The sequence below is a fragment of the Sturnira hondurensis genome, unplaced genomic scaffold (genome assembly GCF_014824575.4).
Source record: "Sturnira hondurensis isolate 20B ecotype Veracruz unplaced genomic scaffold, ASM1482457v3 Scaffold0022179, whole genome shotgun sequence".
NCBI lineage: Eukaryota > Metazoa > Chordata > Mammalia > Chiroptera > Phyllostomidae > Sturnira > Sturnira hondurensis.
The window spans coordinates 2,215,734-2,242,998 of NW_028094810.1; the positions used below are offsets into that span (position 1 = coordinate 2,215,734).

Here is a 27,265-nt window from a genome sequence, read left to right on the forward strand (position 1 = left end):
CGCTATCCTACTTCGTTCTCCCCTGCTCTCTCCGGCGCGGCCCGTTGTTATGACGACACGGTCGTAAATCCGCCATCTTCCTGTGGCGCGTTGCGACATGGAGGGCGCGATGGCAGTGCGGGTGACGGCCGCCCATACGGCAGAAGCTCCGGCCGAAGGCAGGCGGGAAGCTGGCGAGGGCGGGGTCGCAGCGGCGTCGGCGGCCTTGGCCCCTGCCGGCTTCCTTGGCCTCCCGGCTCCGTTTAACGAAGAAGGTAATAGGTCCGGATGGGGCGGGGCGCGGCCGGGATGGTGGCTGCTACTCCCGGGGCTGGCGGAGGCTCCGATGACCTGGGCTGCGGACGCTATTGACTTTACCAGACCCGGATTTCTTGCGGACCTCCCGGGTCTTTATGGGACCCTTCAGAGCCCTGCACGAGCCTCGGGTCTCCTCACACTCTCAGGCCTCACCTGCGGGGCTCCAGTTAGCCCCATGGGCCCCAGTTGGTGCTCACTCGTGGACACTCAGTTGCCCAAGCCTCTGGGGCTGTCCGTGTGTGTAGAGCTCCACGAACGCCTCCACTGCCAGCCCGGCCCCTCTCCGTCTTGCTGTCTAGGCATGGCTGTGCTTTCCTCTGGGGGCCCACTCCTAAGGCACCTGGTGGGCTGCTAGGGCCCCGGCTAGAGTGTGGCTGGGGCCTCCAGGAGGACAGGGCCTCGGGTTTCTCTAGGGTTTGGGTTCTGTCCAGGCTGCGGGGGAGGAGAGCCGGCGCACTGCAGCCAGCATGCGGGCACAGTCCCAGACCTGCCACTTTCTAGCTATTTGATCCTGGGCAGGTGACCGCAAACCTCTCTGAGCCTCTATTTCCTGTTTAAAAAAAATGGAGATGCTGCTGCTGATAAATTGTATCAAGCGCTTAACCTGAATCAGTTTTTTTCATTCTCAAACCAAACCTGGACACTGTTACTGTTACTATTCCCATTTTGTGGGTGAGGAATAGCAAGGTTCAAAAATGGGAAAGTGTGTCCAGGTGCCCATCTAGTAAGTAGCAAGGACTGGATTGAATGCTAGGACTGTGTGACAGCTCAACATGCTCCCTTAACCTCTGTGTCCTGTCTTCTCATAGGACAGTGGTGAGAATAAATAGAGCATGTAAATCACTGCGAACAGTGCTGGGTCACACTGAGGGCTCATTCACAGGGATGTAACTTTTGGAAATAGAACTACGGTCTCTGCCCTCTGAGCTTGACCGGTGAGACTGTAGACTGGGCCAGACAGGAGGCAGTTAGCTAGTGATACTGGGTTGGTGGTCTTAGTCCCCAAATACATACAGTGCTCATATTCTCCATACAGTTTTCTTACTCCTTATCCCAGCTTGGGGAGGAGCAGTACCACAGGGGATAGGCTGGGCTTTAAGGGGGATCTCTTTGGAGGTTGCCGTGCCGTGCCGGGCTTGCCCATGGCCTTGTCTCAGTGTAGCAGCTGGGTATGTTCCCTTCTGTGGCAGGAGTTCCTTCAACAGCAACACCCTGATGCTGAGTCAGACTCAGTGAGTGGGCCGGGAAGGTTAAAAGGGTGTCAGTCACTTCAGTGCTTGACTTGTGACTGTGAGCCATCTGGATGGGACTGCCCTTCTTATCCGGGGGCCTGTAGGCGAGTCATGGCTGTGGTTTGGCCCTTTGTTTGCCCATTAATTCAACAGACATTGACTGCTCTCCTGTGAGCCAAGCCTGGTTTTGATCTTAATGTGGGACTGCATGTGAGGTGGTGGAAACTGGCGGACTTTATAGAAGCAGAAGGAACACCTCCCCATCCCTTTGAATAAACAGTAACTGGGTGTCTGAAGTAGACCCTCAGGTTCAGGTTCTTGCCCCAAGTGGCCTTGAACCTCTCAAGTTGTTTTCTTAGAGTGGAAATAGTCATCTCCATTTCCCCAGAGTGCTGTCTGGATTTGGTGACATCCCCAGTGAAGTGCCTGGAGCATGGTAGGGACTCAATAAGAAGCAGGGGCAGGCCCTGGCTGGTCAGCCCAGATGGTGAAGGGCTCAGTTACTATGACCCTAAAGCATGGAGCCCCCTCTGAGAAGGTCCACCATGGGCATCTTTACCAGAGTAGGGAGGTACTCTCTGTTGGAACCAAGGAAGCACCAAGTCAGAGTGAGAGGAGAGTGGTTACGGGCCAGGGCACTCTCTCTTCTGCATTTCCCAAGGGTCTGCCTCTTAGCCAGGGCTCTGTGGGCATCAGCACCTCTTCCCCCTCCACTGTACCCCGCATTGGGTTTGCCCATTTTACAGATAAGAAATGAATTTGCCCATTTTACAGATACAGTCACTGAGGTGCCCAAGGGCACATGCAAACCTTGTAAACCACTGTCCCCAAACTGTATTGGACAAGTAGTTAGAGGGCTACCTTCTAACTACTCTTTTGGCCTCCCCCACCTCATCTCTGAGGTGGGGCCTTCGGGCACAACAGCCTCAGTTGATCCCTGCAGCCTAAGTGTACAGTTGGGACTCACCCCTATTCAGTGCTGCTCCCTTGGTAGGTGCTGCTTGTGCAAACCTCCAGGGGGTGGGGGCTTGCACTTTGGGCCCCTGAGGGTGTTCTCAGCACTTCTAGGAGGGCCAGGGCAGGTGCCTCTGGTTCTGATGCTACCCTTGGGTGTATTTGGCCTGGGGCTGGAGGCCGTCCCCAGCCCCACTGACCTCAGGCTTTTTACAGATGAGGATGATGTGCACAGATGTGGCCGCTGCCAGGCGGAGTTCACCGCCCTGGAGGAATTTGTTCAGCACAAGCTCCAGAAGGTCTGCCAGCGGGCTTCCCAGGAGGCCCTGCCTGCCACCCCTGTGGCCGCTGCACTGTTGGACCAGGAGGTAAGCCCAACACCCATGTACATGCATGGGTGTGCTCCCCTCCTCTTTGGGCTCCCCTGGCAGCAGCAGCAAGAGGAGGAGGAGGAGGAGGTGGTGTGCTGAGACAGACCTTTGCATCTGGTTCCCGATAAAACTGGGGTGGGCAGGCATTTGATTTTGGGTGAGGAAGGGTCCAGACCTTACCACCAAGAGCCTGGTGGTGCTCTGGGGCTTCTTGGGTGGCCCAGCCACCTCTGGCTGAAGCATGGACAGTCGGGGCCTGTGGTCCCTCCTTTCTTGTAGCCCAAGGGTCTGTCTTGGCCTCGGGGTATCATGGTGGCTTTTGTACTTTTGGTCAGTCTGCTGTCCTGTACACATAGTTCTTGGGGATCCTACAAATGAAGCGTGGTTTGGTGGATTTCGCCACCTCATCACAAAAATGGCCCACTGCTTTGCGCCCCATGGGGCTGTACACACACAGTTAAGGTCCATAGCGCCCCTGCACAGTGGGCACTGTTGTCATCCTCATAGGGAGGTGGGAAAGGAGGCTCCAAGAGAAGTCATTTGCCTCAGATCACCATGGGGAGTAGCCTAGAGGACAGTAGGCTCAGAGTTGTCTCACTCTGATCCTGTGCTCTTTACCTGCCCTTTGACCCATGATGGGGGCTGGGCTGGTGGGTGTAGGTGCTTACCTTCATCCCCTTCATTCCCGCACAGCCAGCTGAGCTTGAGCTGGAACTGTGATCACTTCCTTCTGGAGTCCTCCCTGAGGGTCCTTGGTGCTCAGTGGCCAGAGGAGTTAGGCCACTCCTGGGGCTGGGGCTGACACCCTGGGCCAGGGGGAATTGGGCTGAGAGCAGTAGTCCTCTTGCAGTAGGTGAAAGCCTCCACCTAGACATCCCACATGGACATAAACCCAAGCTCTTACGCACCAAGGGAGCTCTGGAGCCCTGCAGATGAGTCCCCTGTGTCCCCTGTTGGTAGGTGGTCCCAGCAGCTGCAAGCCCAGAGGAACCCATCACTTTGGCTCACATTGTTGTGGAGGCAGCTGCTCTGACAGCGGACATCAGCCATGCGCCTGATATTGTTGGTAAGTGTGGCCCCACCCAGGCTGTCTGCTCATGGCTTTCAGCCCTGAAATGTGACTGTTCTCTGGCTGTTTTTCTAAACTCTTTCTGCCCTGGTCCTTCCAGAATCTTCCCCACTTTTCTGCCACCCCCTGGTTCCTGCTTCCCCTCCACAGTTGGCGCTGGAGGTCCGGGGTGGGGTGTGCATGGGATGCACTTGCTGCTCCAGCTTGGCCCTGGCCTGCTGTCTGACCCTGGCCTTCACCTCCCTAGTGCTCACTCTCCTGCGTGGCGTAGCGATTCCTGCCCTGATTCTCACAAAGCTTTTATGAGCATTTATGAGCATACAATGCCAAGTCAGTCTCTCTCTCTTTTTTTAGTTTTAATTTTATTTTATAGGTTTTAAAGGCAAAGACAGAAACATTGATTTGTTATTCCACTTATTTATGCATTAATTTGGCTGATTCTTGTATTTTCCCTGACTGGGGATTTTTTTTTTTTTTTTGAGATTTTATTTATTTATTTATTTATTTATCTTTAGATGGGAAGGAGAGAGGAAGAGAAACATCAATGTATGGTTGCCTTTCATGCATCCCCTGTTGGGAGTTGGCCTGCAGGGAACCGACCTGTAACCCAGGCATGTGCCCTGACTGGGAATCGAACCACGATCCTCTGGTTCACAGGCCTGTGCTCAATCCACTGAGCTACACCAGCCAGGGCCCAAGTTATTCTCTTTGATGACTTATTTTAAGTTAAACTGCTTCCCAATATGCAATAGGGGAGGGCTTGTTGAGAGGTCTGGGTTGGCTCACACCCTCATTAATTGGAGACAGGCCAGCACACAGGGGGAACCATTCAAAGGGCAGCCCAGGGCTGGGGAAGGTGGAGGGAGCTGGGAACTGGGCGTGTGCACAGCAGCAGAAGGAGGCTGGGTTGGGTCTGACACCTTGGGAAGTTGGGAAGGAAATGGTGGTTGTCTGGTTCTAGGCAGTAACCTTGGCAGATGCATGAGTGGGTGAGCAGCTAGACAGGAATCAGGTTTGGGAAACAGGTGGAACTTGACCTTGGGAAGCCCTTGCAACCATATGGGGCAGGAGGAAGGTGTGGTGGAGGAGACCTGGGGGAGGGGAACCTCAGAGCAGGTTGTTCAGTCAAGGCCCGCCTCAGGGAGGTAATGGAACACCTGTCCTTGTCTCCCTGCTGTTTTTTCCCTTGACATTCCTGTGGACAAGGATATGCACCTGGTGCTACTCTGGGGTAGGAATGTTGTCATGTGGGAGGTGGGGCCATGCTCTGGCTTGGTGTCAGGTTTGGTTTCTGGGGTGTGTGGTGTCACATAGAAAAACAAGTTACTGGACTGACAGATCTCAGATGGGGGGTGCTGGAAGAGATGAGCCAAAGGACATGCATGCATACATGTATAGCCCATGGATACAGGTAACAATGTGGAGGAGGCCAGGGGTGTGGTGGGAGCTGGGTGGAGGGGGCAGAAGGGGGGAAATGGGGGACAGCTGTAATAGTGTCAACATTAAAAACAAAGAAAGAAAAAGAAAAAGAAGTTCCTTGAGTGTGGGTAGCAGCATCTACAATCTAGATGCCCCTGCAGTCAGGCCCCTTCCCACCACCCTGCCCATTGCCTGCAGCCTGGCAGTTCTGGCGGCTCCTCACTGGGTATACCCTTCCTCTCCTGCACACTTGGGAGTTTCTCTCTTTGCAGGCATCCTGGGTGTCCCAAACCTCCCCTTGGTATTAGCTGCTCAGGGTTGGCCAGAGTTCTAGAGCACCAGCTGCTGGCATCCATGGCTGGCTTCTCTGTCCTTGCTGGGCCACACGCATGGTCAGCCGGGGCTGTGTGGGGGTTGCGTACCCAGTCCTGCCTCTTTCTGAAAAACAATCTTGAATTTTTGTTCCCCCTTCTGTGACCCTTCAGTCCACTGTACCACACCTAAATTCAAATCCCTGTCCTGTTGGAAGTTTCTTTCTGGGGTGAAGGAAAAATAAAGTGTCAGGCATTCCAGCCAGCGCACAGATGAGACATCCTTGTTTTTTTGCCCCGAGTCATCTGCTTCCCTTCTGTTTGGAGAGAATGGCTTGTCAAAACACACAGCCAGCCTGATTGAGAAGGCTTCAAAGAAGCGGTTTCACAACCATTTCCCACGATCATTTTTATGAACAGACGCTGTGAAATGTTTACAGCTTAGCTTTACACATTGTCAGATTTCTTCAACACTTGCAAGAGGTGCAAACACCTCAGGCTGTCCCAGGTGTCTCATGAGCACTCACTCCAGCCTGGTCCCTCGTCTGCCTGCTGCAAAACAGATGCCAGTGGGCAACTCCGGAGGCATTTTCTTAATGTTAATGGGAGTTGTGTCGGCAAGCAACAAGTGAGCTGGGTTGGCCTGTCCACTGTCTCTATACTGGGCACTCCATTGCCCTTAGAGGTGGCAGGACACCTGTGCACATCTAGCGCTGTGCTCCTCTTGGCTTAAGGGAGGGGTATCTGCCTACCATGGTCTTCCTGCTGGACACATTGCCGGGGCCTGGAGCTTCTGCAGGCAGCTTCGATGTATCCCAGCAGTGCTTCTGGGCCAGGATCCCAGGAGGTGATATGGTCCATGGCATCCCGAGGCTCAGACCAACCCACTTCTCTTCAGGCAGTGGTCACATCAAAGAGGTCATTGTAGCTGCTGAGGCAGATCCGGGTGACAGCGAGATGGCAGAGGCCTCAGGCAGCCCTGACCATCAGGGGCCCAAACTGGCTGGGCAGGGTGAGCAGACCCAGGTCAAGCTGCTGGTGAATGAGGACGGCCGCTACGTCTGTGCACTATGTCACAAGACCTTCAAGACGGTGAGCCCCGGGTCTAGGGCAGTGCCAGCTAGTGGGGGCCAGGCCTCCTGCTCAGGGAGGTGCCTGAGCCTCGCTGTCCCTTCCCCCCAGGGTAGCATCCTCAAGGCCCACATGGTCACCCACAGCAGCCGTAAGGACCATGAGTGTAAGCTATGTGGGGCCTCCTTCCGGACCAAGGGCTCACTCATTCGGCATCACCGGCGGCACACAGGTGAGCTAGCCTGATGCATCGGGCACCCCTGCATCCAGGTGGGGGTGGGGCTGTGGCTCCAGGCCTGCTTTCCCCACCCAGAGCTGACTCCATTCCACAGATGAACGCCCCTATAAATGTGCCAAGTGTGGAAAGAGCTTCCGGGAGTCAGGTGCACTGACCCGGCACCTCAAGTCTCTCACCCCGTGCACGGAAAAAATCCGATTCAGCATGAGCAAGGATGTAGTTGTTGGCAAAGAGGACGTACCTGCAGGTCAGCATGGTGAGGGCTCTGTGTCCCTGCCCTGGAGCTGCCCTGTTAGGGGGGGTTTCTTCAAGGGTTTTTGTGGTTCTGCCTTAAAGGGTCTGATGCCTCCACCGTGGAGACCATTACGTCATCGTCGGTGATAGGTGAAACCATGGAGACGTCGCCTGTGATTCATTTGGTGACAGATGCCAAGGGCACTGTTATCCATGAAGTCCATGTCCAGATGCAAGAGCTTCCTCTGGGTGTGAAAGCCCTGACCCCAGAGGTGGGGGTCTTCTGAGATGATGGCCACTGTCTTCTCAGTGCCAAGCTTTGCTCTGAGCACTGGTTCCAGTGGGAATAGGACTGACCTGGGCCTGCCTTCCTGGCTTTGACTGGTTGCATGGGTGATGGGAGACTAATGGCTGCCAAAGGGCAGGGAGGGGCAAGATGGGGTGGTCAAGTGGGTGGGCTGTGGAGTTCTCAGGGGTATTCCTGAGAATATATTGGTTGTGCACAGGGGTCCCTCAGCCCCTTGGGTCTACCCTGTGTGGTGGGTTTGGGTGGGTGCCATGTGCCAAACCTCCTGGCCAACTTCCTTCCCTCCGCCTCCCCTGCAGCCCCCAGCTCCCAAGGAGCTTCCCTGTTCCAGCGACAACAGTCAGGAGAACCTGCTGCACCAGGCCATGCAGAACTCTGGCATCGTTCTTGAGCGGGTCACTGGGGAGGAGGGGTCCCTGGAGCCAGTCCCTCCCACCATGTCCAGTCCCCAGCCCCTGGGAGATGGTCCCCCAGAACTGCCGCTGCTGGAGGTGGAGCAGGTGGAGACAGTAGGTACCTGTGCTGCCATTGAGCTTGTTCCTGGGGGCCGTACCTTAGAGGAAGCTGTTTTATCACACTGGCCTGGCTGCTAGTCTCCCTGCTGTTCTCCCTGCTGTCACTTTCTGCAGTGACTTGGTCCCCTGATCTGTTTACCCCTGGGCACGTGCTGGAGCCCATCAGGGTGAGGATGCTATGGGTCTGCCCTTGGTACTGCTGGGGCCCAGCCTGCAGTGGGTGCTGAAGGCGTGCTGTGGTCCCCCAGCAGGTGGCCAATGAGGCCTCAGCTGTACCCAGGACCCATCTGTGCCCTCAGTGCAGTGAAACCTTCCCAACAGCGGCCACCCTAGAGGCCCACAAAAGGGACCATGAAGGTGGGTGGCAGGAGGGTGGGGTACCGGGCAATGGCTGGCCTGTGAGTGACCAGGATGGCCCCTTGGGCAGTGGGTGGGCAGGTAGCAGACAGGGTGGGGCCCTCAGGGGTTGGACTAGGTCTGACATTGCATGTGGCCCCAGGGCCGAAGCTGTTCACATGTGTGCAGTGTGGCAAGGTCTTCCTCAAGGCCTACCTGCTCAAGAAGCACCAGGAGGTGCACGTGCATGAGCGCCGCTTCCGCTGTGGGGACTGCGGGAAACTCTACAAGACCATTGCTCATGTTCGGGGCCACCGGCGTGTTCATTCAGACGAGCGACCCTATCCTTGTCCTGAGTGTGGCAAGCGCTACAAGACCAAGGTGGACCTTCTAGCCCTGACCTTTGACTTTTTGCTCCCACCCATGAGCTCTCCACTCCCTGGGCCAGATCCAGTCCTTGTTCCTTCCCCAGCTCTCCATTGTCTCACTTTTCCCCCCAGCCTGCTCAGTGTTGGCCTGGCCTCTCCCCACTGGCCTGATTCCCATCCCTTTCTTGACCCTAAAGGTCAGTGGGGAAAGCCTCAGCCTGAGCCATGGCTGAGGCCAGGTCAGTCCTAACAGTGGGTCTCCTCAGAATGCCCAGCAGGTGCACTTTCGGACACACCTGGAGGAGAAGCCGCATGTGTGCCCATTTTGCAGCCGAGGCTTCCGGGAGAAGGGCTCGTTGGTGCGGCACGTTAGGCACCACACAGGCGAGAAGCCCTTCAAGTGCTACAAGTGTGGCCGTGGCTTTGCTGAACATGGCACGCTGAACCGGCACCTGCGCACAAAAGGTTGGGGGCTGGAGGGGGTGAGGGACAGCAGGAGGGCAGCCCTGGCCAGTCCTGCTCAGCCCTGACTGAGTTCCAATCTCAGGTGGCTGCCTTCTGGAGGTGGAGGAGCTGCTGGTGTCTGAGGAGAGCCCCACCTCAGCTGCCACTGTCCTTGGCGAGGACCCGCACACTGTGTTGGTCGAGTTCTCATCCGTGGTGGCTGACACCCAGGAGTACATCATTGAGGTGGGTGTTGGGCTGGGCTGGGCTGGGCTGGACTGGGGCCCAGGGGCAGGCAAGGTTGACCTCTGACTCTCTGTACAGGCCACCTCGGATGATGCGGAGACCAGTGAAGCCACAGAGATCATCGAGGGTGCCCAGACAGAGGTGAGGGACTGGGGGAGGGGTGGCCTGGTGCCCTTGCCGAGACTCGTGGGCTGAGCTGTGAGCCACCCACAGGTGGACAGCCACATCATGAAGGTGGTGCAGCAGATCGTGCACCAGGCCAGCGCGGGGCACCAAATCATCGTGCAGAATGTGACCATGGACCAGGAGGCGGGGCTGGGTCCAGATGTGGCTGCTGCTGACACCATTACCATCGCCACCCCGGAAAGCCTGACTGAGCAGGTGGCCATGACACTGGCCTCAGCCATCAGCGAGGGCACTGTGCTTACTGCCCGCGCAGGGACAGATGGCGCGGAGCAGGCTACTGTGACCATGGTTTCGTCAGAGGACATTGAGATCCTGGAGCACGCGGGCGAGCTGGTCATTGCCTCACCAGAGGGCCAGCTCGAGGTGCAGACCGTCATTGTTTAACAGGGGCGACTATGGGGTCCTGCTGGACTAGGACGGGTCAGGGGCAAGGACCCTGAGTGCCCTACCCACTTTTGCCTGGCCTAGTATGGAAAACACGTGGCACAGAATTCAGATATGTGGGAGTGTAAATATATTTTTTTGTCGCTTTACAATAAAACATGAAAACCCACTGTGATGCAGTAGCAATCCTTCAGCACGGTGCCACTTGCCCTGGCTGCTCCCCCCTGGCAGCACCTGCCTGCCCAGGCCACTCCCATGCCTGGCCACCCTGTCCAGTGCTCCTGATGGGGCTGGTGACACCTTGGCAGCACGTGGGTGTCACTGGCATGTGGACAGGCAGCCCCTGCTGCTGCCCTGCCCACTGGATCTGTGCCCCAGTTTCCTGAGGCCTGATGTGGTGCCCTGGGGCAGGGGACTGAGGCCCAGAGACTAGGAGCCTCTTACGATGTGTGCAAGCAGCAGCCAGATGGGTGAGGAAGGGGGAAGGGGGCTGTTCTTTTATTTTTTTTAATGTGTTTTATTTATTTATTTATAAAGATTTTTAATTTATTTATCTTTAGAGGGGAAGGGAAGGAGAGGAGGAGAGAAATATCAATATATGGTTGCTTCTCGTGAGTCCCTTGCTGGGAACTGGCCTGCAACCCAGGCATGTGCCCTGACTGGGAATCGAACCGCGATCGTGTGGTTGGCAGGCCTGTGCTCAATCCACTGAGCTACACCAGCTAGGGCTAAATGTGTTTTATTGGTTATGCTATTACAGTTGTCCCATTTTCCCCTTCACTCCCCTCTACACTGCACACCCCTCCCGCCTTTCCCCCCCTTTAGTTCATGTCCATGTGTCACAAGTTCTTTAGCTTCCACATTTCCTATACTATTCTTACCTCCCCCTATTTTCTACCTACCATCTATGCTAATTCTTTGTACCCTTTCCCCCTCTCTCCTCCTCCACTCCCCTATTGCTAACCTATGTGATGTCCATTTCTGTGGTTCTGTTCCTGTTCTAGTTGTTCACTTTGTTTTTGTTTTAGGTGTGGTTAATAACTGTGGTTTTGCTGTCATTTTACTATAATGTTTTTCATCTTCTTTTTCTTAGATAAGTCCCTTTAACATTTCATATAATAAGGGCTTGGTGATGATGAACTCCTTTAACTTGACCTTATCTGGGAAGCACTTTATCTGCCCTTCCATTCTAAATGAAAGCTTTGCTGGATAGAGCAATCTTGGATGTGGGTCCTTGCCTTTCATGACTTGAAACACTTCTCTCCAGGGGGCTGGTCTTTCTTGATTGGGCTGTCTCAGTTTCCCTGAGGGGATGCAACTCCAGGAGGGAGGTTCTAGGTGACCTAGTTTCTGAGGAGTGGGGACAAGAACAAGGCCTGGACCACAGGCATGGCTGTGTCTTCCCTATCCCTCACACAGCTCTTGGAGTGCTGTCAAGGGCCTCAGAGTCCCAATTCTGACAGACTTGGGAGCTGGAGCAGTCTTCAGGGTGGATCACCTGTTCCCTTGCTCTGGGGCACCATGGAAATGGGAGCCAGGAGTTCTGGCACCAACTCTGGAGGGGGCGGGACCCAATGCAGTCTGGCCCCTCCCTGGACCAGGCCCTCAAATACCCGCCTGTGCACAGGCACCAGAGCTGTTGTTAGACAGAGTCCTTGAGGTCTGCCTGGAACCACAGACACGCTCCCATCCTGGACCTCAGAACCCTACCTGGGCCCAGATCCTGAGCCTCTGACACAACGTCATCCACATCTCAGGTGAGTCTGGGAGCTGGGCCAAGCCTGGGGCTGGATCAATGGGGTCTGTCTATTTGGACTTCAGTTTCCTGACAGTGTAGGAGGAGGTCTGTGAGCCCAGCACACAGCCCTGAGGATACCTGGAGAACGCAGGGGGGAGGTTACGTCTTGGCACCAGCCATCACTGGGCAGCATACCCTACCAGGCCCTGGTGTAGGGGAAAGGGAGAGGTGGCTGCGTGTGTCTGACTCCAGGTCCATGCTCTTGTTTGCCCTTCCCAGCCTACCTGCTCCATGAAATGGACCGGCCCTGGGCCCTACTATTCGTGCTCTGGGCTCTGGGGGCCACCACGGCAGTGGCGCTGCGCATTGGAGCCTTTAACATCCAGTGTTTCGGGGACAACAAAGTGTCAGATTCTGCTTGTGGCAGCATCATCGCGCAAGTGAGGCCGGGGGCCGAGGCCAGGGCTGCCACTGGGCTCCGCCTGGGAACTTGCCGTGCGTGACCCCCCTCCTCTGGTCCCCCTCCCCAGATCCTGGCTGGCTATGACATCATGCTTGTGCAGGAGGTACGAGACCCGGACCTAAGCGCAGTCTCTGCGCTCATGGAGCAGATTAACAGGTGTGGCGGGCAGGGCCCAGTGTCTGGAGCTCCGGCTGGTATCCCAGGCCTCTGCGCGGTGCCTTGACCCAGGGCTTGGCCCGTATCTCCGCAGTGTGTCCAGTCACGAGTACAGCTTTGTGAGCAGTGAGCCCCTGGGACGGGACCAGTACAAGGAAATGTACCTGTTCGTTTATAGGTGAGGGGAGGGGATGCCGCGTGCTGGGTAGGAGGTGGCCGGCTCAGCGCACCCACCCGCCCTCTGCCTCCAGAAAGGATGCGGTGTCGATCGTAGACACGTACCAGTACCCGGACCCAGAGGACACCTTCAGTCGCGAACCTTTCGTGGTCAAATTCTCAGTCCCTGGCTCTGGTGAGACTCCCCTCCACTCCGCTCTCACCTCCCTCGCAGACTCCGCCCCTCCTTCAGGCCCCACCCTGCCTCTGACACCTAAGTCCTCCAGCAGCTGCCAAGGAACTGGTGCTGGTTCCACTGCACGCTGCGCCACACCACGCAGTAGCAGAGATCGACGCTCTCTACGATGTGTACCTGGACGTGATCAACAAGTGGGGCACCGACGTAAGCCCTGCGCTCACACAGTCCTGGGCCCCGCAGACGCGCCCTGGGGGTTGCCGGAGAGGTGTGGGCTTGCTGGGCTGGCTCAGACCTGGCTCAGACCTGGCTACTCCGCAGGATATGCTGTTCCTGGGTGACTTCAACGCTGACTGCAGCTACGTTCGGAAACAGGACTGGGCGGCCATTCGTCTGCGTAGCAGCGAGGTCTTCAAGTGGCTCATTCCGGACACTGCTGACACCACGGTGGGCAACTCAGACTGTGCGTATGACCGCATTGTCGTCTGCGGCGCCCGCCTGCGCAAGAGCCTGAAGCCGCAGTCAGCCGCTGTGCACGATTTCCAGGAGGTATTCGGCCTGGACCAGACTCAGGTGAGTGCTGAGCTGAGCCCCACAGGGGCGGGGGTCCCCAGGCCGCTCTGCGCTGGCGGATGGGAGGAGCCTACCGCTTCCTGCCCAGGGCCAGGCTCAGCTTCAGTGCACCTGGCATTCCCCTCCCTGCCCCCATTTTAGAAAAGGCCTCTCAAGTCTGTTTTAGCTGAATGGTACAAGTCTGGGATGGCAGGAGAGTATGTTCTTTGCCTTTCCTAAATCTGTGCTCCTACCCCTCCTGTAGGCAGCAGCAGGGGTGGACATCTCAGGCCTCATTGGCCGCTTCTCCAGATCTTGGTTTGTAGAAACCCAGTGGGCTGTTCTCTTGAGGTGATGCCTCAAGGACAGGCTGCCCAGCAGGGCCTCTGAGATTGGGCCCTCTTTCCTTCTAGGCCCTTGCCATCAGTGACCATTTTCCTGTGGAGGTGACTCTCAAATGCCACTGACAGTTCTGACAACTGGCCAGGGCATGCTGCCTGCAGACTGACCATGAGGAACAGCCCCACAAGGCCCCTTCGGGGTGGCTGGCCTGCCCCCAGCAAGCCTGCAGGGCAGGGCCAACTGGGCCTGGACAGGTGGCCATTGACATGTTACAGGACCACCCTGAGCCTGTGCACCCATCTGTAAAATGGCCTACCACCACCTACCTCAACAGGGGTGTGAGGAGTACCCGAAGCACTGGGCATGGCTCTGCTCAATAAATGAGTACCCAGCTAGGACCACAAACAGGCTGGTTTAGAGGCCTCCATGTCCTTTCTTACGACTATTTTCCTGTGACACAAACTTTGGTCCTAATAGCCCAGCCTGTACCTTTCATGTCCCGCTGGGAACTACCACCCCCAGGCTGTTGTTAATACTTCCAAGAACTTGTACTGAATGAGTGGGGATCAGCACTCACACAGGAATAGTGTCTTCAAAGAACCACCTCCCTTCCACAGTCCTCCTCAGGTACCGGGTCTGTGTCAGGTATCCTGTCCATCACTGCACGGTGTCAGGTTAGGGTCCTGCCCACGGGACCTGCACACCTGCTTGTGGTATGGCCTTTCACTGGTGCCTTCCTGGGTAGGCTCCTCCTCAGGAGCCCTGGGCTGGGAAGGGTTTGTCCCGTAGGACAGTGGCCTGAGTCCCGGGAAACCCATGATCTGAGGATCAGGAACAAGCAGAGGTAGGGTACATAGCATAACTGACAGAGGCCTGATGAGGCTTCCGGTTTTTGAAACATCTTGGCAGGATCTGATAACTGTCTTGAATTGTATGGGAGAAGCCTTTGTATCAAAAGTGTGAACAAGTTTTCCCACCCAAAAGAGTCCTTCTCAAGTAATGCCTCCCTCTTCTCTCAAGTCCCCCAGATTTCTCTGAATTGTCACAACTCCCTCCACCTGAATGAACAGATGTGGGGGCCAAAGGGTTTCTCCCTAATGGGGACGGGCACAGAGTGGTCTTGTGTGAACCAGCAGGGCCCATGACTGTCAACAACTAGGCAGCATGGGACCAGGTATGGGGTGACCCACGGACTGTTCCTGTGGGAATAAAGCTTCCCACAGTTCTTTGGGAAAGGAGACACTCAGCGGTAACCCTCCCAAGGTTCAGATTGGGTCCACCTGCCGGTTCATAATTCCCAAATCCAGAAACTGCCCGCCAACCCCATCCCACCCACTTGCCAGACAGTAAAGGCACTCACATGTGGCGGGCTCCTGGGGACCCCGGTACAAGAAACAGGGCCTCCTGGTAAGACCAGCAGAACAAAGAGCTGAAAGGACTTTTAAATTGTTTAAAGTAAAACCTTTTGGGATCAGAAGGGTACAGATGGCTAAACCCTGTGTGAATAGCCTAGCTGTCGGCCTTTCTTTTTAAAAAGACTATTTATTTATTCATTCATTCATTTTTAGGGGGGGAGGGGAAGAAAAACATCAGTGTGTGGTTGCCTCTCACACGCCCCCACTGAAGACCTGGCCCAAAACCAAGGCATGAGCTCTAACTGGGAATCGAACCTACAACCTTTTGGTTCACAGCCAGAGCTCAATCCACTGAGCTACACCAGCCAGGGCTGTTAGCCTTTCTTTTGTCTGAGCTTTCCTAAGTATGCCTGCAGGGACTTCTGGATGGAGTCTCTGGAGATAAAGCTGACAAAGGCCTGGATGTCTGCATCACGCTGTTTCACCAAGCGGTCTGCTGTGGGCTTTCGCATCATGTTCTTGGTCAGCTGTCGAGCGTGGTCTAAAGAAAAAGGGGCCCACGTGTGAAAACCCACACTCTGAGACAGTGTATCATCCTCAACCTTCCCAAACAGAAATGCTAGTAGAAAACTTAAAAGATACAAATAAGCAAAAAGAAAATGAAAATCACCTACTTCTGATTTCTTTTATATTTTTAAAATTTATTTTCAGAGGGGAGAGGGAGAAACCTCAATGTATGGTTACCTCTCATGGGCCACCGACTGGGGGCCTGATCTGACCCATAACCCAGGCATGTGCCCTGACTGGGAATCAAACCAGTGACCCTTTGGTTCACAGGCCTGTGCTCAATCCACTGAGCCACACCAGCCATGGTCCCTACTGATTTCTTTCAAATTAATACTGTATGGACTCCCTTTTTTTCACCTGTTATTTTCACTCAACTGTATTATTGAGAATATTTTTAAGTCACTCAATATTCTCTTATAATAAATGGCTACACAGTATTTGATCATTCCATGGTCCATGAGCTAAAAATGCTTTTTACATTTTTATAGTTTAGTTGAATAAAAAACTGAAAAGGACAGTGTTGTGACGTGCGATGCTTTATCAGAACACCGACATGCTCGTTTCACGTGCTCTCTGTGGCCGCCTTTCTTGCCATGGTTGTGGCAGAGACCTCGTAACCTACAAAGCCAGAAATCCACCTGGCTTTTCATAGATGCTCTGCTGATCCATGTCCCTGTATAGTCACCCCTATTCCTACACACAGACGTGTAGGCTGTTTCCAATGGTCTGTGTAGTGGGTTGAACAGTGTATCCCAAAAAGGTATGTGAGTCTTAACCCCCACTCTAGAAACAGTGCATGTAGCCTTATTTGGAAGAGGGTCTCAGCAGATAAATAATTAAGATGAGGTCATCTTGGATTCAGGATGGGCCCCAAATCTAACGACAAGTGTCGTTGTAAGACAAAGGAGATTTGAGATAAAGCAGACTGTATGAAATGAAATCAGAGATTGGAGTGATGACCACAAGCCGAAGGATGCCAGGGCCACTAGCAGTTGGGAGAGGCAGAAATGAGCCTCCTCCAGAGTCTCTGGAGTGAGCCTGGCCGTACCTACAACTTGAGTTTGGACTTCTGGTCTCCACGCTGTGAGAATGCATTTCTGTTGTTTCAAGCAGTGCCCGACTCCCTTCACGGTGATTTGTTATAGTATCCCCAGGACACTCAGTGTGCACGTTCTCTGCTTGTACAGTACATTTTTACATGAGAACTTTCTGGTCCCAGGGGAGGAAAGGAGGCCATCAGTACCCAGAGTGGCTGTCCCTCCCTGTGCTCCTCACCTGGAATGGACAACCACTGGGCCATCACCGACAGCGCTGTGCTCTGCACCTGGTCCTCAGGCACCACCTTGTCCACCATGCCCACCTGAAGGGCCTCTTCTGGCCGGAAGAGAATTCCCAGCTGCAGAGCGCGCTCTGAGGCACGGTGCCCAATGGTGTTCACAAGGGTGTCTTTGAACCTGGAATGCAAACATCCACTCACCTGGGACTGGGGGCTCCCAGGTGGGTTGGCTGATCCCTGGGCCAAGTGGAATATGGGTGCAGTCCCTGACCTTACCAGAAAGGGGCAATGATGCCCAGCAGGGTCTCATTCAGCCCAATGGTGTATTTGGGGTTGTCAGCCAGGACCCGGTAGTCACAGGTGAGGGAGATCAGGCAGCCTCCGGCAGGGCAGGCTCCCTGCAGGGACAGTAAGACCACTAGCCTCTGGGTGCTGCTATTGCTGGTCCCGATAGTATTCCAGAAAGCCAGGGTTCCGAGGAGTGGCCTGATGGCAGGGGTGAGCTCTGAGTGACCTAGCCCCACTACCCCTCCCTTCCAACAGGTTCAGGCCCTCCTCACACCTTACTCAGGTTGTCACTGCATCTCTTCAGAGCACACCAGTTCTGGAGCCTTAGCTCCAGTGCCTTACCTCGGCAATCTGTCCCTGCCTTCCCCAGGTCAGGCCAAAGTGATGATTTTAAAATGTGGATCCAATTCCCCATTCTTGCTCCCTGTACAGCCCTCTCACTGGGCCAGGATCATGAGGACCAAGAGCCCTCAACTATGGGCCCCTGGATCCTGGGCCCTGCCCCCACCTGTGAGCGAGCTGACCTATCATCATGTCACAGTGATCTGTAATGGCATGCTCACCTGTGCATGTGTGAGGGTCTCCCCCCAGGCACCCTTTCCCTCTGAGGGCTTCCTGAGGGCAGGGCCACATCTGAACTCCCCTCCCCCACAGCTTCTAAATGGTCAGCATGACCACTCAGGAGTGGAGACACTCACATTGATGGCAGCAATCAGTACCAGGTTTGACAGGTAGAGCCGCAACCACAGCTCCTGCACGGCCTTCCAGTACTCAGCGTAGTGTGCTGGGTTCTTTCCGCACATTTCGGTCAGGTCCAGGCCAGATGAGAAGATCCTGGGACAGTCCTGGGTGAGTGAGGGAGCCAGGGCCCCATCAGATTCCACCTTCCAGGGCAACATGCCCTTAAGACAGAGGTGGTCAAGGGGCAGCAAGGCTGAGTTCGTACTCGGGATGCTGCCCCCAAGAGCACAGAGCTGGGGCTCCAGGACTTGGCATCAACCTCCCTCAGGCTCAGTTCCTTCTATGTCCTGGGGTGCTCTTGCTTTTTCAAGTTCAGACTGAAACAGGCAAAACAGGCAGGCAGGATCAGGTGCTCCTGTGGGCTCTGTGCACACCTATGTGGTATCTCAGGCAGGAAACTCAGGTACAGACATGGAGATGCTTCTGTCTGATCAGGAAAGGGGCAATGACCAGTCAAGACAGACCTCACCCTGACTGGTGCGGCTCAGTTGGGCGTCATCCCACAAAGCAAAAAGTCACTGGTTCAATCCCCAGGCAGCGTGTATAAAAGAAGCTACTGATGTTCTTCTCTCACATTAATGTTTCTCTCCCTGTATTTCTTCCTCCCTTTACCTCTCTCTAAAAAGAAATAAAATCTAAAAAAAAGAAAAAGAAAAAGAGAGAGAGAAGCAAAACCTCTCCTCTGAGCTGTAAGTGTGAGAGAGAAGCCTGGGAATGATCCCGAAGGCACGTGTGCCCCGTGCAGATGCCCCAGGCCCGGAGACAGCTGCCAAGGTCGGGGTAGGGGAGCAAACACGGAAGAGGAGCCACAGGCTGGGCTAAGGGGCTGCCAGCACGGTGGTGCTTTTTAGCAGTAGGCACTTAGTTCTGGGTGTTCAAAGGACTGTTGGATAAGAACACAGACAGGGAGGGACAGCTCAGCAGCCTTCACTTGAGAACACTCACCCCTGGGGTTCCCATGTGGTCACAGCACCTCTGAACAAAGGAGCCCCCCATGGCTGGGGGCTGGGGCACCTAAGGCTGGCATGATCACTCTTTCACTAGCTAGAACTGACAATGGTACCACACTGCTTGTGAGAATGACAACCACCCGGTATCTGTGAGAAGCAGACAGATAAATAAAGTATGGGACAGTCATACTCCATGTCCCCTATGTCTTTTTTTCTTAAAAAAGATTTTATTTATTTGTTTTTAGAGAGAAGGGAAGGGAGGGAGAAAGAGAGAGAGAAACATCAGTGTGTGGTTGCCTCTCATGTGGCCCCCACTGGGTACTTGGCCCACAACCCAGGCATGTGCCCTAATTGGGAATCGAACTGGCAACCCTTTGGTTCGCAGCCCGTGCTCAATCCACTGAGCTACACCAGCCAGGGCCCCTATATCTTTATATAAGCTATGAAAGCAGTTGCGTGCAAGGAGCCCCACACACGCTTGTGTGCGCAGTGCTTGGAGGACGACCTCTCGTTTCCATGGAATATGCTCCACTCCTGTAACTTAAAAAAGACTCAACAGAGAAAGACGTGCGATTGTTACACCCAGTCCGCCACTCCTCATGGGCCAGATATAGGGACCTGGAAACCAGCCCGACTGTGGCAGAGGGATGGCAGCAGGGCACAGAGTTGCTCTTGCTTTAGGGACAGGGCAGGACTTGACATTTAACTCCTTAGCCTTTTCCTACCATAATCCCCTTCCCCTGCCCCATCCCACCCCCAAAATCCAATACATTTGATCAGCACTTGCCTGTAGTTCTGCTTCAGGAAATCAAAGGCAAAGCATTATATTCGGGATGTGAGAAAATAAATGGCTCGGTCCTAACTGGGACAATCTCTGAGACAAACTAGAAGGGGGTGTGGAGTGGCCTGTTTCTGTGATCTAGCAACACGTTTTTAGTAGGCAAAATTGTGTCCCTGAAAAAGACAAGGTCAAGTCCTCACTCCCAGGATCTGTGAATGTGACCTGTTCAGAATAGGGTCTTTGTAGATGTGATCAAGATAAAGTCATACGGTGGTAGAGGATCCCTAAATCCCGGGACTGGTGTCATTCTAAGGAGAAGGAAATTTGGACACAGAGACCCAGGGCAGATGTTTGTGACAATAAAGGAGGCCAGAGTGCTGGAGACAAGCCTGGAGCACCACAAGCGCCCCAAGCTGGAGGAGGCCAGGAGGATTCTCCTCCAGGGCCGGCAGAAGGAGCCAGCCCTGCTGAGACCTTGGTTTGACCTTGTGGCCTCCAGAACTACAAGAGTATGTTCTTGTCGTTTTACACCACCCCATCTGTGTGCTTTGTGACGGTGGTCACATAATGCTAATGGTATCTTTCCACACTCACCTGCCCCTCGGCAGTAGGCACTCAGTACAGAACAAGACACTGATACATTTGGGGGGAGACCACACTGCAGTGGGGAGAACATGGGCTTTGGAGGAGCACATCCTGGCTTCCTTCTTCCAGGTCAGTGTGACTTTGAGGCCTGGAGGCAGCAGGGACCTTCACTGTGCAGCACCCAGTGCCCACAAGCACCTAGGCCACAAGGCAATTTTAGCATCTCCAGAAGTGTTGCTATGATTGCCAAAAAGTTCCCTGGGGTTCTTTCCCCAGGCCCTCAATAATCTATACCCATGAGTATCAGTCCCACCCTTGGAGACACATGGAATAATTTCTCGGGATTTCTGCCAAGATGGAGGCATAGGTGGAAACACTGTGCCTTCTCCCACAACCAAGTTTGAATACAACAAAGGTTTAGAGAACAAAGACACAGCCAAAGAACAGAAAATTGAATTATATGGAAGTTCGACAACAACGAACCGTTCAACCGGGATGGTAAGAGGGGCGGAGCCAGCAGCGGAGCAGGGTCGGGCAGGAAAGATCCCCTGACCTAGGCGCGCAAGTGGCTGGGACCCAGTCGGGGTGCGGGGCAGACTGACCGTGGTCGCACATTTGCGCACAGTGAGACGGACCACACAGGCCCCAGGGGGCAAACCCAGTGGTGGAGGGCTGACGGCGGCGGCACACTCGTGTGCAGTGGGACGAAACGCGCGGGCCCCAGTGACTGTGGCAGCTGCAGCACCTATGGTGGCAGCAGCGGCAGGAGGCGGCAGATGGGACACCATTGCTCCTCTTTGACCCCGCCCCCACATACAGCGTCACAACCCAGCAACTGAGTTGCCCTGCTCTGGTGAACACCTAGGGCTCCGATCCTGCTCCGTAACAGGCACGAACAGTCCAAAAGATGGCTCAAGAAGAACTCAAAGTCCCAGAGCCGATAACTCTAAGCGACCAAGAGATTGCCAGCCTCTCAGATGCACAGTTCGAAACACTGGTCATCAGGATGCTCACAGAACTGGTTGATTATAGTCACAAATTAGAGGAACATACGAAGGTTAAAATAATTGAAATGAAGGGAGATGCACAGGAAACCAATAGTGATGGAAAGGAAACTGGGACTCAAATCAATGGAATGGACCAGAAGGAAGAAAGAAACATCCAATCAGAAAGGAATGAAGAAACGAGAATTCAAAAAAATGAGGAGAGGCTTAGGAACCTCTAGGACATCTTTAAACGTTCCAACATCCAGATTATAGGGGTACCAGAAGGGGGAAAGGAACAGCCACGAGTGGAAAACTTATTTGAACAAATAATAAAGGAGAACTTCCCCAGTCTGGCAAAGGAAATAGATTTCCAGGAAATCCAGGAAGCTCAGAGAGTGCCAAAGAAGTTGGACCCAAGAAGGAACACACCAAGGCACATCATCATTACATTAGCCAAGATTAAAATGAAGGAGAGAATCCTAGAAGCAGCAAGAGATAAGGGGACAGTCACCTACAAAAGAGTACCCATCAGACTGTCAGCGGATTTCTCAAAAGAGACCTTACGGGCAAGAAGGGGCTGGAAAGAAGTATTCCAAGTCATGAAATCCAAAGACCTACAGCCAAGATTGCTCTATCCTGCAAAGTTTTCATTTAGAATGGAAGGGCAGATAAAGTGCTTCTCAGATAAGGTCAAATTCAAGGAGTTCATCATCACCAAGCCCTTATTATATGAAATGCCAAAGGGACTTATCTGAGAAAAAGAAGATAAAAATATGAACAGTGAAAGGTCAGCAAACTCACAGTTATTAACAACCACACCTAAAACAAAAGCAAACAAGAGGACAGCTAGATCAGGAGTGGAACCATAGAAATGAAGAACACATGGAGGGTTAGCAACAGGGGAGTGGGAGGAGGAGAAGGGGGGAGAAGGTACAGAAAATATCATAGACAGTAGGTAGAAAATAGATAGGGGGGAGGGCAAGAATAGTAGAGAAAATATAGAATCTAAAGAACTTGAGATACGTGGTTATAAACTAAGGGGGGAAGAATGGTGGGGGAGGGAGTGTGCGGATGGAGGGGAATGAAGGGGGGGAATAGAAGAACTGTAATGGTATAATCAATAAAATATATATTAAAAAAATATAATCTCTCTCATACCGGACCTACCAGGCATATACATCACACCCGTGCCTACAAGTTCCCTGCTGCTCTTTGTCTCTGGCACAGTGCTGCGTTGCCTCAAGTCAGAAGCAGCCAGGCTATTCAGAGCTGTGATGATGCCAGGCCACCCCTGAGACAACCTGAGGGATGAGAAAACAGATTCATGCCCACAGTGGATGCTCTAAACATTGGCTGAAAGAGGCTGGTGATCTGCTTCCTGCACTTTTATTGATGGCAGGATGACATCCCCATTGGTCTCTGTAATGTGGTGGCATTTAGCTTTGGGGGACACTCATGCTGTCTGTGGCTCCTAAATTGAAAGGTGACTCTAATGCTCTTCCTAATGCAACAAAAGGCCTATTATGTTGGGTCCACACTTATCTCCCCAGCTTGGTCTTATCTGTGCCCTCTCTTGGTGCCTGTGGTGCCTGGCAGAGCAGGTGGGCCTGATGCCCACTGAAGGGGATGGGAACACATGAAGCCCTCAGTCCTGAGGGTCTGGGTTTTAAAACCAGCCCAGGCTCTGAGGACCACCCAAGGAAGGCACCCTAGGAACCTACTGCCCAGTCTGTACTAAGTCTGTCCTTCATGAATCAAGGCTGCCCCTGCAAAAATGTCACCTGCCCAGGACCACAATCCCTAAAAGTCTCTGGCGGACATCATAGTTATTCCACCCCATGTGACAGGCACATGATCTCCAAGTGTAGGCTCTGATCTGGTCACAGGCTCATACTGTGATCAGGGAACTCAGGGCCTTGGGGAGCTAATAAGCACTCACTGAAGTTATGATGATGCCTCGGAAGGTCTTGTCATTCTCCAGCTTCTCCAGGCTGATGACGAACTCCGTCAGCAACTCTAGGCTGAGGCAGTTCACTGTGGGGTTCTTCAACTTCATCACTGCGATCCCTAGGGGGAAAACGAAGAGAAAGCTCATGCCAGGATTGGAAAAATGTCCCCAGGCACTCTGTATTCTCAATTTGGCCACGGGAAGTTACATGGTTTTTTCAACCGAGGTGAGATTCGCATAACATAAATTAACCATTTAAAAGTGAACAACTCAGGCACTGGCTGAGTGGTTCAGTTGGTTGGAGCACTGCCCTATACATCAAAAAGTTGTGGTTCGATTCCCAGTCAAGGCAGATACCTAGGATATGGGTTTGATCTCTGGTCAGAGTATGGACGGGAGGCAACCAATCAATGTTTCTCTCTTTCCCTTCCTCTTTCTAGAATCAATGAATATATCCTCTGGTGGGAATTTTAAAAAAGTCCACCCATGTTGTAACATATATCAATACCTTGTTACCTTTTTTAAAAATTTTATTTACTTATTTTTAGAGAGAGAGGAATTGGGGGGCATTGATGTATGAAACATTGACTGGCTTCCTCTCGCACATGTTCCAATTAGAGAGCAAACTCACAACCCAGGCATGTGCCCTGACCAGGAATCGAACCAGTGACCTTTGGCTTTGTGGGGTGACACCTTACCAAGCCACGCTGGCCAGGGCTGTCTCACTGCTCGAGGTAGAATAATACTCTTCTGTACACTGCGTTTTGTCTGCGCATCCACGTGCTGCTGAACACTGGCGTTGGTTGCACCTCTTGGCTATTGTGAATAATGCTCTGAACATTTATGTGCAAATTTTTGTTGATCTTTTTCTCTCAGACACAAGCCCACCATCCTCATGGCAGTAAGAAATGGCCTTAGTTTCTTGAGGAGTAAGCAAGCCAACTCTGAGATTCCTGCAAGGCAGGGCCCAGTGAGGTACTCTAGTTCATGCTTGTTTAAGGATTGAGGGGGTCCTGGCCAGTGTGGCTCAGTTGTTGTTTGAGCTGAAAGGTTTTGGGTTTGATTCCCAGTCAGGGCACACACCTAGGTTGTGGATTTGGTCCCTGGCTGGGGCATGTTTGGGAGGCAAAAGATCAATGTTTCTCTCTCTCCCTTCCTCTATAAAAAGCAATGAAAATGTCCTCAGGTGAAAATGAAAAAAAGAAAGATCGAGGTGAAAAATATTGGGAGAGGGGTGTCGGATGTTCCCACCCATTTGTTATGCCAGCAGCAGGGAAAGCAGGAGGGACAGGGCCTGCTCTTGTGGACAGTGAAGCTGCTGGCCTGGGCCAGCTGCCATCTTGTTTCTCAAGATGTTTCTTGGTTTGGTCAAGGGCAGAACCCAGGGACTCCAGATAAGCCACCATGCACTTAGGGTGCATTTCCCTGGTCAAGACCTTGGAAATCTCTGGACTGTCAACACAAACCATTTTCTAAGAAAGAATTATGGCCAAGATGGAGGCGTAGGTAGACACGCTTCGCCTCCTTTTGCAACCACAAAAAGAATTACAACTAAATCTCAAAACAAATAACACCCAGAACTGTCAGAAAACCCAACTGTATGGAAGTCTGACAACCAAGGATTTAAAGAAGCCACAGTCATCCACACGGGTAGGAGAGGAAGAGATGTGGAGAGGCGGCAGCAACAGTGGCAGAACAGGCACAGGTGGTCCCACATTCATGTGTGGTGGATAAAAATCAGGAAGGATTCCACGGAAGCCAGCAATCCCAGCCCCAGGCTAGACCACACACTGCAGGGTTCCAGTGCCTGAAAGATAAATCCCCAGAACTTCTGGCTGTAAAAACCAGTGGGGGGTGGCCTGGCAGAAGAAACTGCTGGATTTTCAGGAAACTCCACTTAAAGGACCCACATGGTCGCAAACCCACACACTCTGGGATTTAACACAGATGGAAAAGGCAACAGATGGAAAAGTGTCAGTTACATACAGAGAGTGGTGAAGTGACTGGGAATGGCGAGTGCCGGGCAAACCCCCAGAAGCCAGGCACAGTCCCCTTTCTGAGTTTTCTCCCTACAGAACCAAAAAGTAGTGGAGTGGTTGCCGTACCCTGGCGATTACCTAAGGCTCCACCACACAATTTACATGTAGTCAAAGCAACTCTGCCTAATACACAGAAACAAACACAGGGATGCCGACAAATTGAGGAGACAAATATGGCCCAAATGAAAGAACAAAACTCCAGAAGAAGAACTAAGTGAAAGAGAGATAAGCAACCTGTCAGATGCTGAGTTCAAAACACTGCTGATTAGGGTGCTCAAAGAACTCACTGAGTACAGCAACAATGTAAAGGAAGACATGAAGTTTAGTTACACGAAGTGAAATAAAGAAAAATCTACAGGGAACCAAGAGTGAAGGGGAAGGAAGCCAGGATTCAAATTAATGATTTGGAACATAAGGAAGAAATAAATACTCAACCAGAACAGAAAGAAGAAACAAGAATTCAAAAAAAAAAAACCCAAAACCCTGAGGATAGTATAAGACGACTCTGAACTGTGTAAGATTTTATTTATTTATTTTTTTAGAGATATGGGAAGGGAAGGAGGAAGGGAAGGCGAGAGATCAGTTGACTCCCCCACGCGCCCCGGGCCAGGGACCTAACTGGCAACCTCGGCTTGTGACCTGATCGGGAATAGTACCAGAGACCTTTCGCTTTGCAAGCCCAACCACCTGAGCCACACCTTTCTGGTCAAAGCAACAGAAACTGACTTTAAAACTGGGCTTTTTCCCGCGGTCTTTGGAAATGCAATAGCTTTCACATGAGTATGGATTCCAGGTCTAGAGAAGAATAAATAATACAACTTACTGCATTATAGAGCACGCTCTGTTGCCAGTACCCCAAGGCATTATTTCGCCTTTCTTTTCGCAAGCCAGCGAGCACAGGTGAGCTCAGGAGGTTTGGTAACTGCCTAGCCAGGCACCAGCACCTTCGCTGAACCTCTGAATCCCTAGCAGATTCAGGCAGGGGGCGAGGCCCGGTGTGTGGGAGGCCGATGCTCCAGAGCTCAAGGGCAGAGGGTATGCTTACCCGTGGCTCGGTCGGGCTCCACCAGCACCCGCTGACTTCCGAAGCTTCGTGCGCCTACGCCATGTCTGGCCGTGGACTCCGGCCGCCCGAACGCCGCACCCGGGAGCCAGGCCCCTGAGAAACAGTGGAGTGGGGTCCGTTAGTTCGCTACCCTGTCCCCAGGGTGCCCGCACCCAGTCAGCCCGCCTGAGGTCACGCACAAGGGCGGAACAGAGCTCGCGCCCTAAGGCCCACTCCAGCCGCCAGCGCCATCTTGACTGCACCAGTTCAGGTCTCGGCGCCAGAGTGTGACCTCCTTGCACGGGGAGGGGAGGGAGCCGGAGACTGGTCACGCCCCCGCCTCAGTATGAGCTGCCTGCCCTCCAAGGTCCGCCCCGCCTTCCGCGAGGTCAACCCGGACGCAAATTCTCAAGCCACTCCTCCTGAAGGACGGAGTTTATCAAGTGTGGTGGGCTTCACGGAGGACACTGGGGCTGCGAGGTGAAGGGTAGTAGAGCGTGGCAGTGGGCAGCCTGCCCCGGACAGACTCGCACTTCATCCCTTCACTCATAGCTGTGCCCATAGAAGGTTGGCAAGCTTCCCATGCTTTTCCAACCAGTGTAGATAGTGTTGAAACAGGGTGACTGCACACTGTAAATCACAGAGGTCATGGAGCAAGTCCTGGACAAATTTGAATTTAAGGGCTAATATGTGACTTGGAAACCGTGACAAACTCACACCTGGGCTATTTCTCAAATTCTGCCATCCTCGATGAAAAGGATGCTATAGAGGAAATGCAGATGCGGATAGGTGCTGTGTGAGCCCTTCCTCCTGCCTGTGGTGGGAAAAGAAATTGAGGCTGGTAATTTAAGGACAGGTACGGGACTCGGCATAGCCAGGTGACTATAAACATGACATCAGCCTTCCCTTAAAGTCCCGCACGTCAGCACACTTACTGCAGATGGCAAAAGGCAGTCACTAGGACACAACCACAGCTGCTACCTCCTCAAAGGGAGAAACACTGACACCCAAGAAATAAAGGTAGTCACAGACCCAGGCAGGGGGAATGAGGTGGAGGCATAGGTAGTAAGCCTTTGTACTGCCTGAAAGGGCAGTCTTTCTGTTTTAAAGATTTTATTT

The 27,265-nt window shown here is 53.2% G+C and overlaps 3 protein-coding genes across 7 annotated transcripts; 2 read left to right on the forward strand and 1 right to left on the reverse strand.

The window, feature by feature from the left end:
- On the forward strand, positions 1-10,151 carry E4F1 (E4F transcription factor 1). 2 transcript variants are annotated; one of them, XM_037034474.1, is made up of 14 exons: positions 1-254; positions 2,700-2,851; positions 3,815-3,920; positions 6,552-6,745; positions 6,836-6,956; positions 7,057-7,209; positions 7,299-7,468; positions 7,803-8,012; positions 8,270-8,375; positions 8,518-8,735; positions 8,989-9,187; positions 9,270-9,412; positions 9,491-9,553; positions 9,626-10,151. In XM_037034474.1, the coding sequence occupies exons 1-14, from the start codon at positions 98-100 to the stop codon at positions 9,980-9,982; spliced, it is 2,349 nt and encodes a 782-aa protein (XP_036890369.1). In that variant the 5' UTR covers positions 1-97; the 3' UTR covers positions 9,983-10,151. The 2 variants fall into 2 exon arrangements, with proteins under 2 accessions (XP_036890369.1, XP_036890368.1); XM_037034473.1 differs by having other exon boundaries at positions 2-254; positions 8,267-8,375.
- Positions 10,152-11,174: 1,023 nt separating this feature from the next.
- On the forward strand, positions 11,175-15,117 carry DNASE1L2 (deoxyribonuclease 1 like 2). 3 transcript variants are annotated; one of them, XM_037034433.1, is made up of 7 exons: positions 11,175-12,160; positions 12,251-12,339; positions 12,434-12,517; positions 12,591-12,691; positions 12,786-12,898; positions 13,013-13,264; positions 13,657-15,117. In XM_037034433.1, exons 1-7 carry the CDS (start codon positions 12,017-12,019, stop codon positions 13,708-13,710), a joined length of 837 nt encoding a protein of 278 aa, XP_036890328.1. In that variant the 5' UTR covers positions 11,175-12,016; the 3' UTR covers positions 13,711-15,117. The 3 variants fall into 3 exon arrangements, with proteins under 3 accessions (XP_036890328.1, XP_036890326.1, XP_036890327.1); XM_037034431.1 differs by having other exon boundaries at positions 11,175-11,739; positions 12,000-12,160; positions 12,783-13,264; XM_037034432.1 differs by having other exon boundaries at positions 12,786-13,264.
- Positions 15,118-15,278: 161 nt separating this feature from the next.
- Positions 15,279-26,453, reverse strand: ECI1 (enoyl-CoA delta isomerase 1). 2 transcript variants are annotated; one of them, XM_037034434.1, is made up of 7 exons: positions 26,347-26,453; positions 26,147-26,260; positions 23,054-23,181; positions 17,770-17,916; positions 17,060-17,181; positions 16,783-16,961; positions 15,279-15,481 (listed from the first exon to the last, which is right to left on the reverse strand). In XM_037034434.1, the coding sequence occupies exons 1-7, from the start codon at positions 26,396-26,398 to the stop codon at positions 15,315-15,317; spliced, it is 909 nt and encodes a 302-aa protein (XP_036890329.1). In that variant the 5' UTR covers positions 26,399-26,453; the 3' UTR covers positions 15,279-15,314. The 2 variants fall into 2 exon arrangements, with proteins under 2 accessions (XP_036890329.1, XP_036890331.1); XM_037034436.1 differs by lacking the exons at positions 26,147-26,260; positions 26,347-26,453 and adding an exon at positions 23,420-23,465.
- Positions 26,454-27,265: the final 812 nt, after the last annotated feature.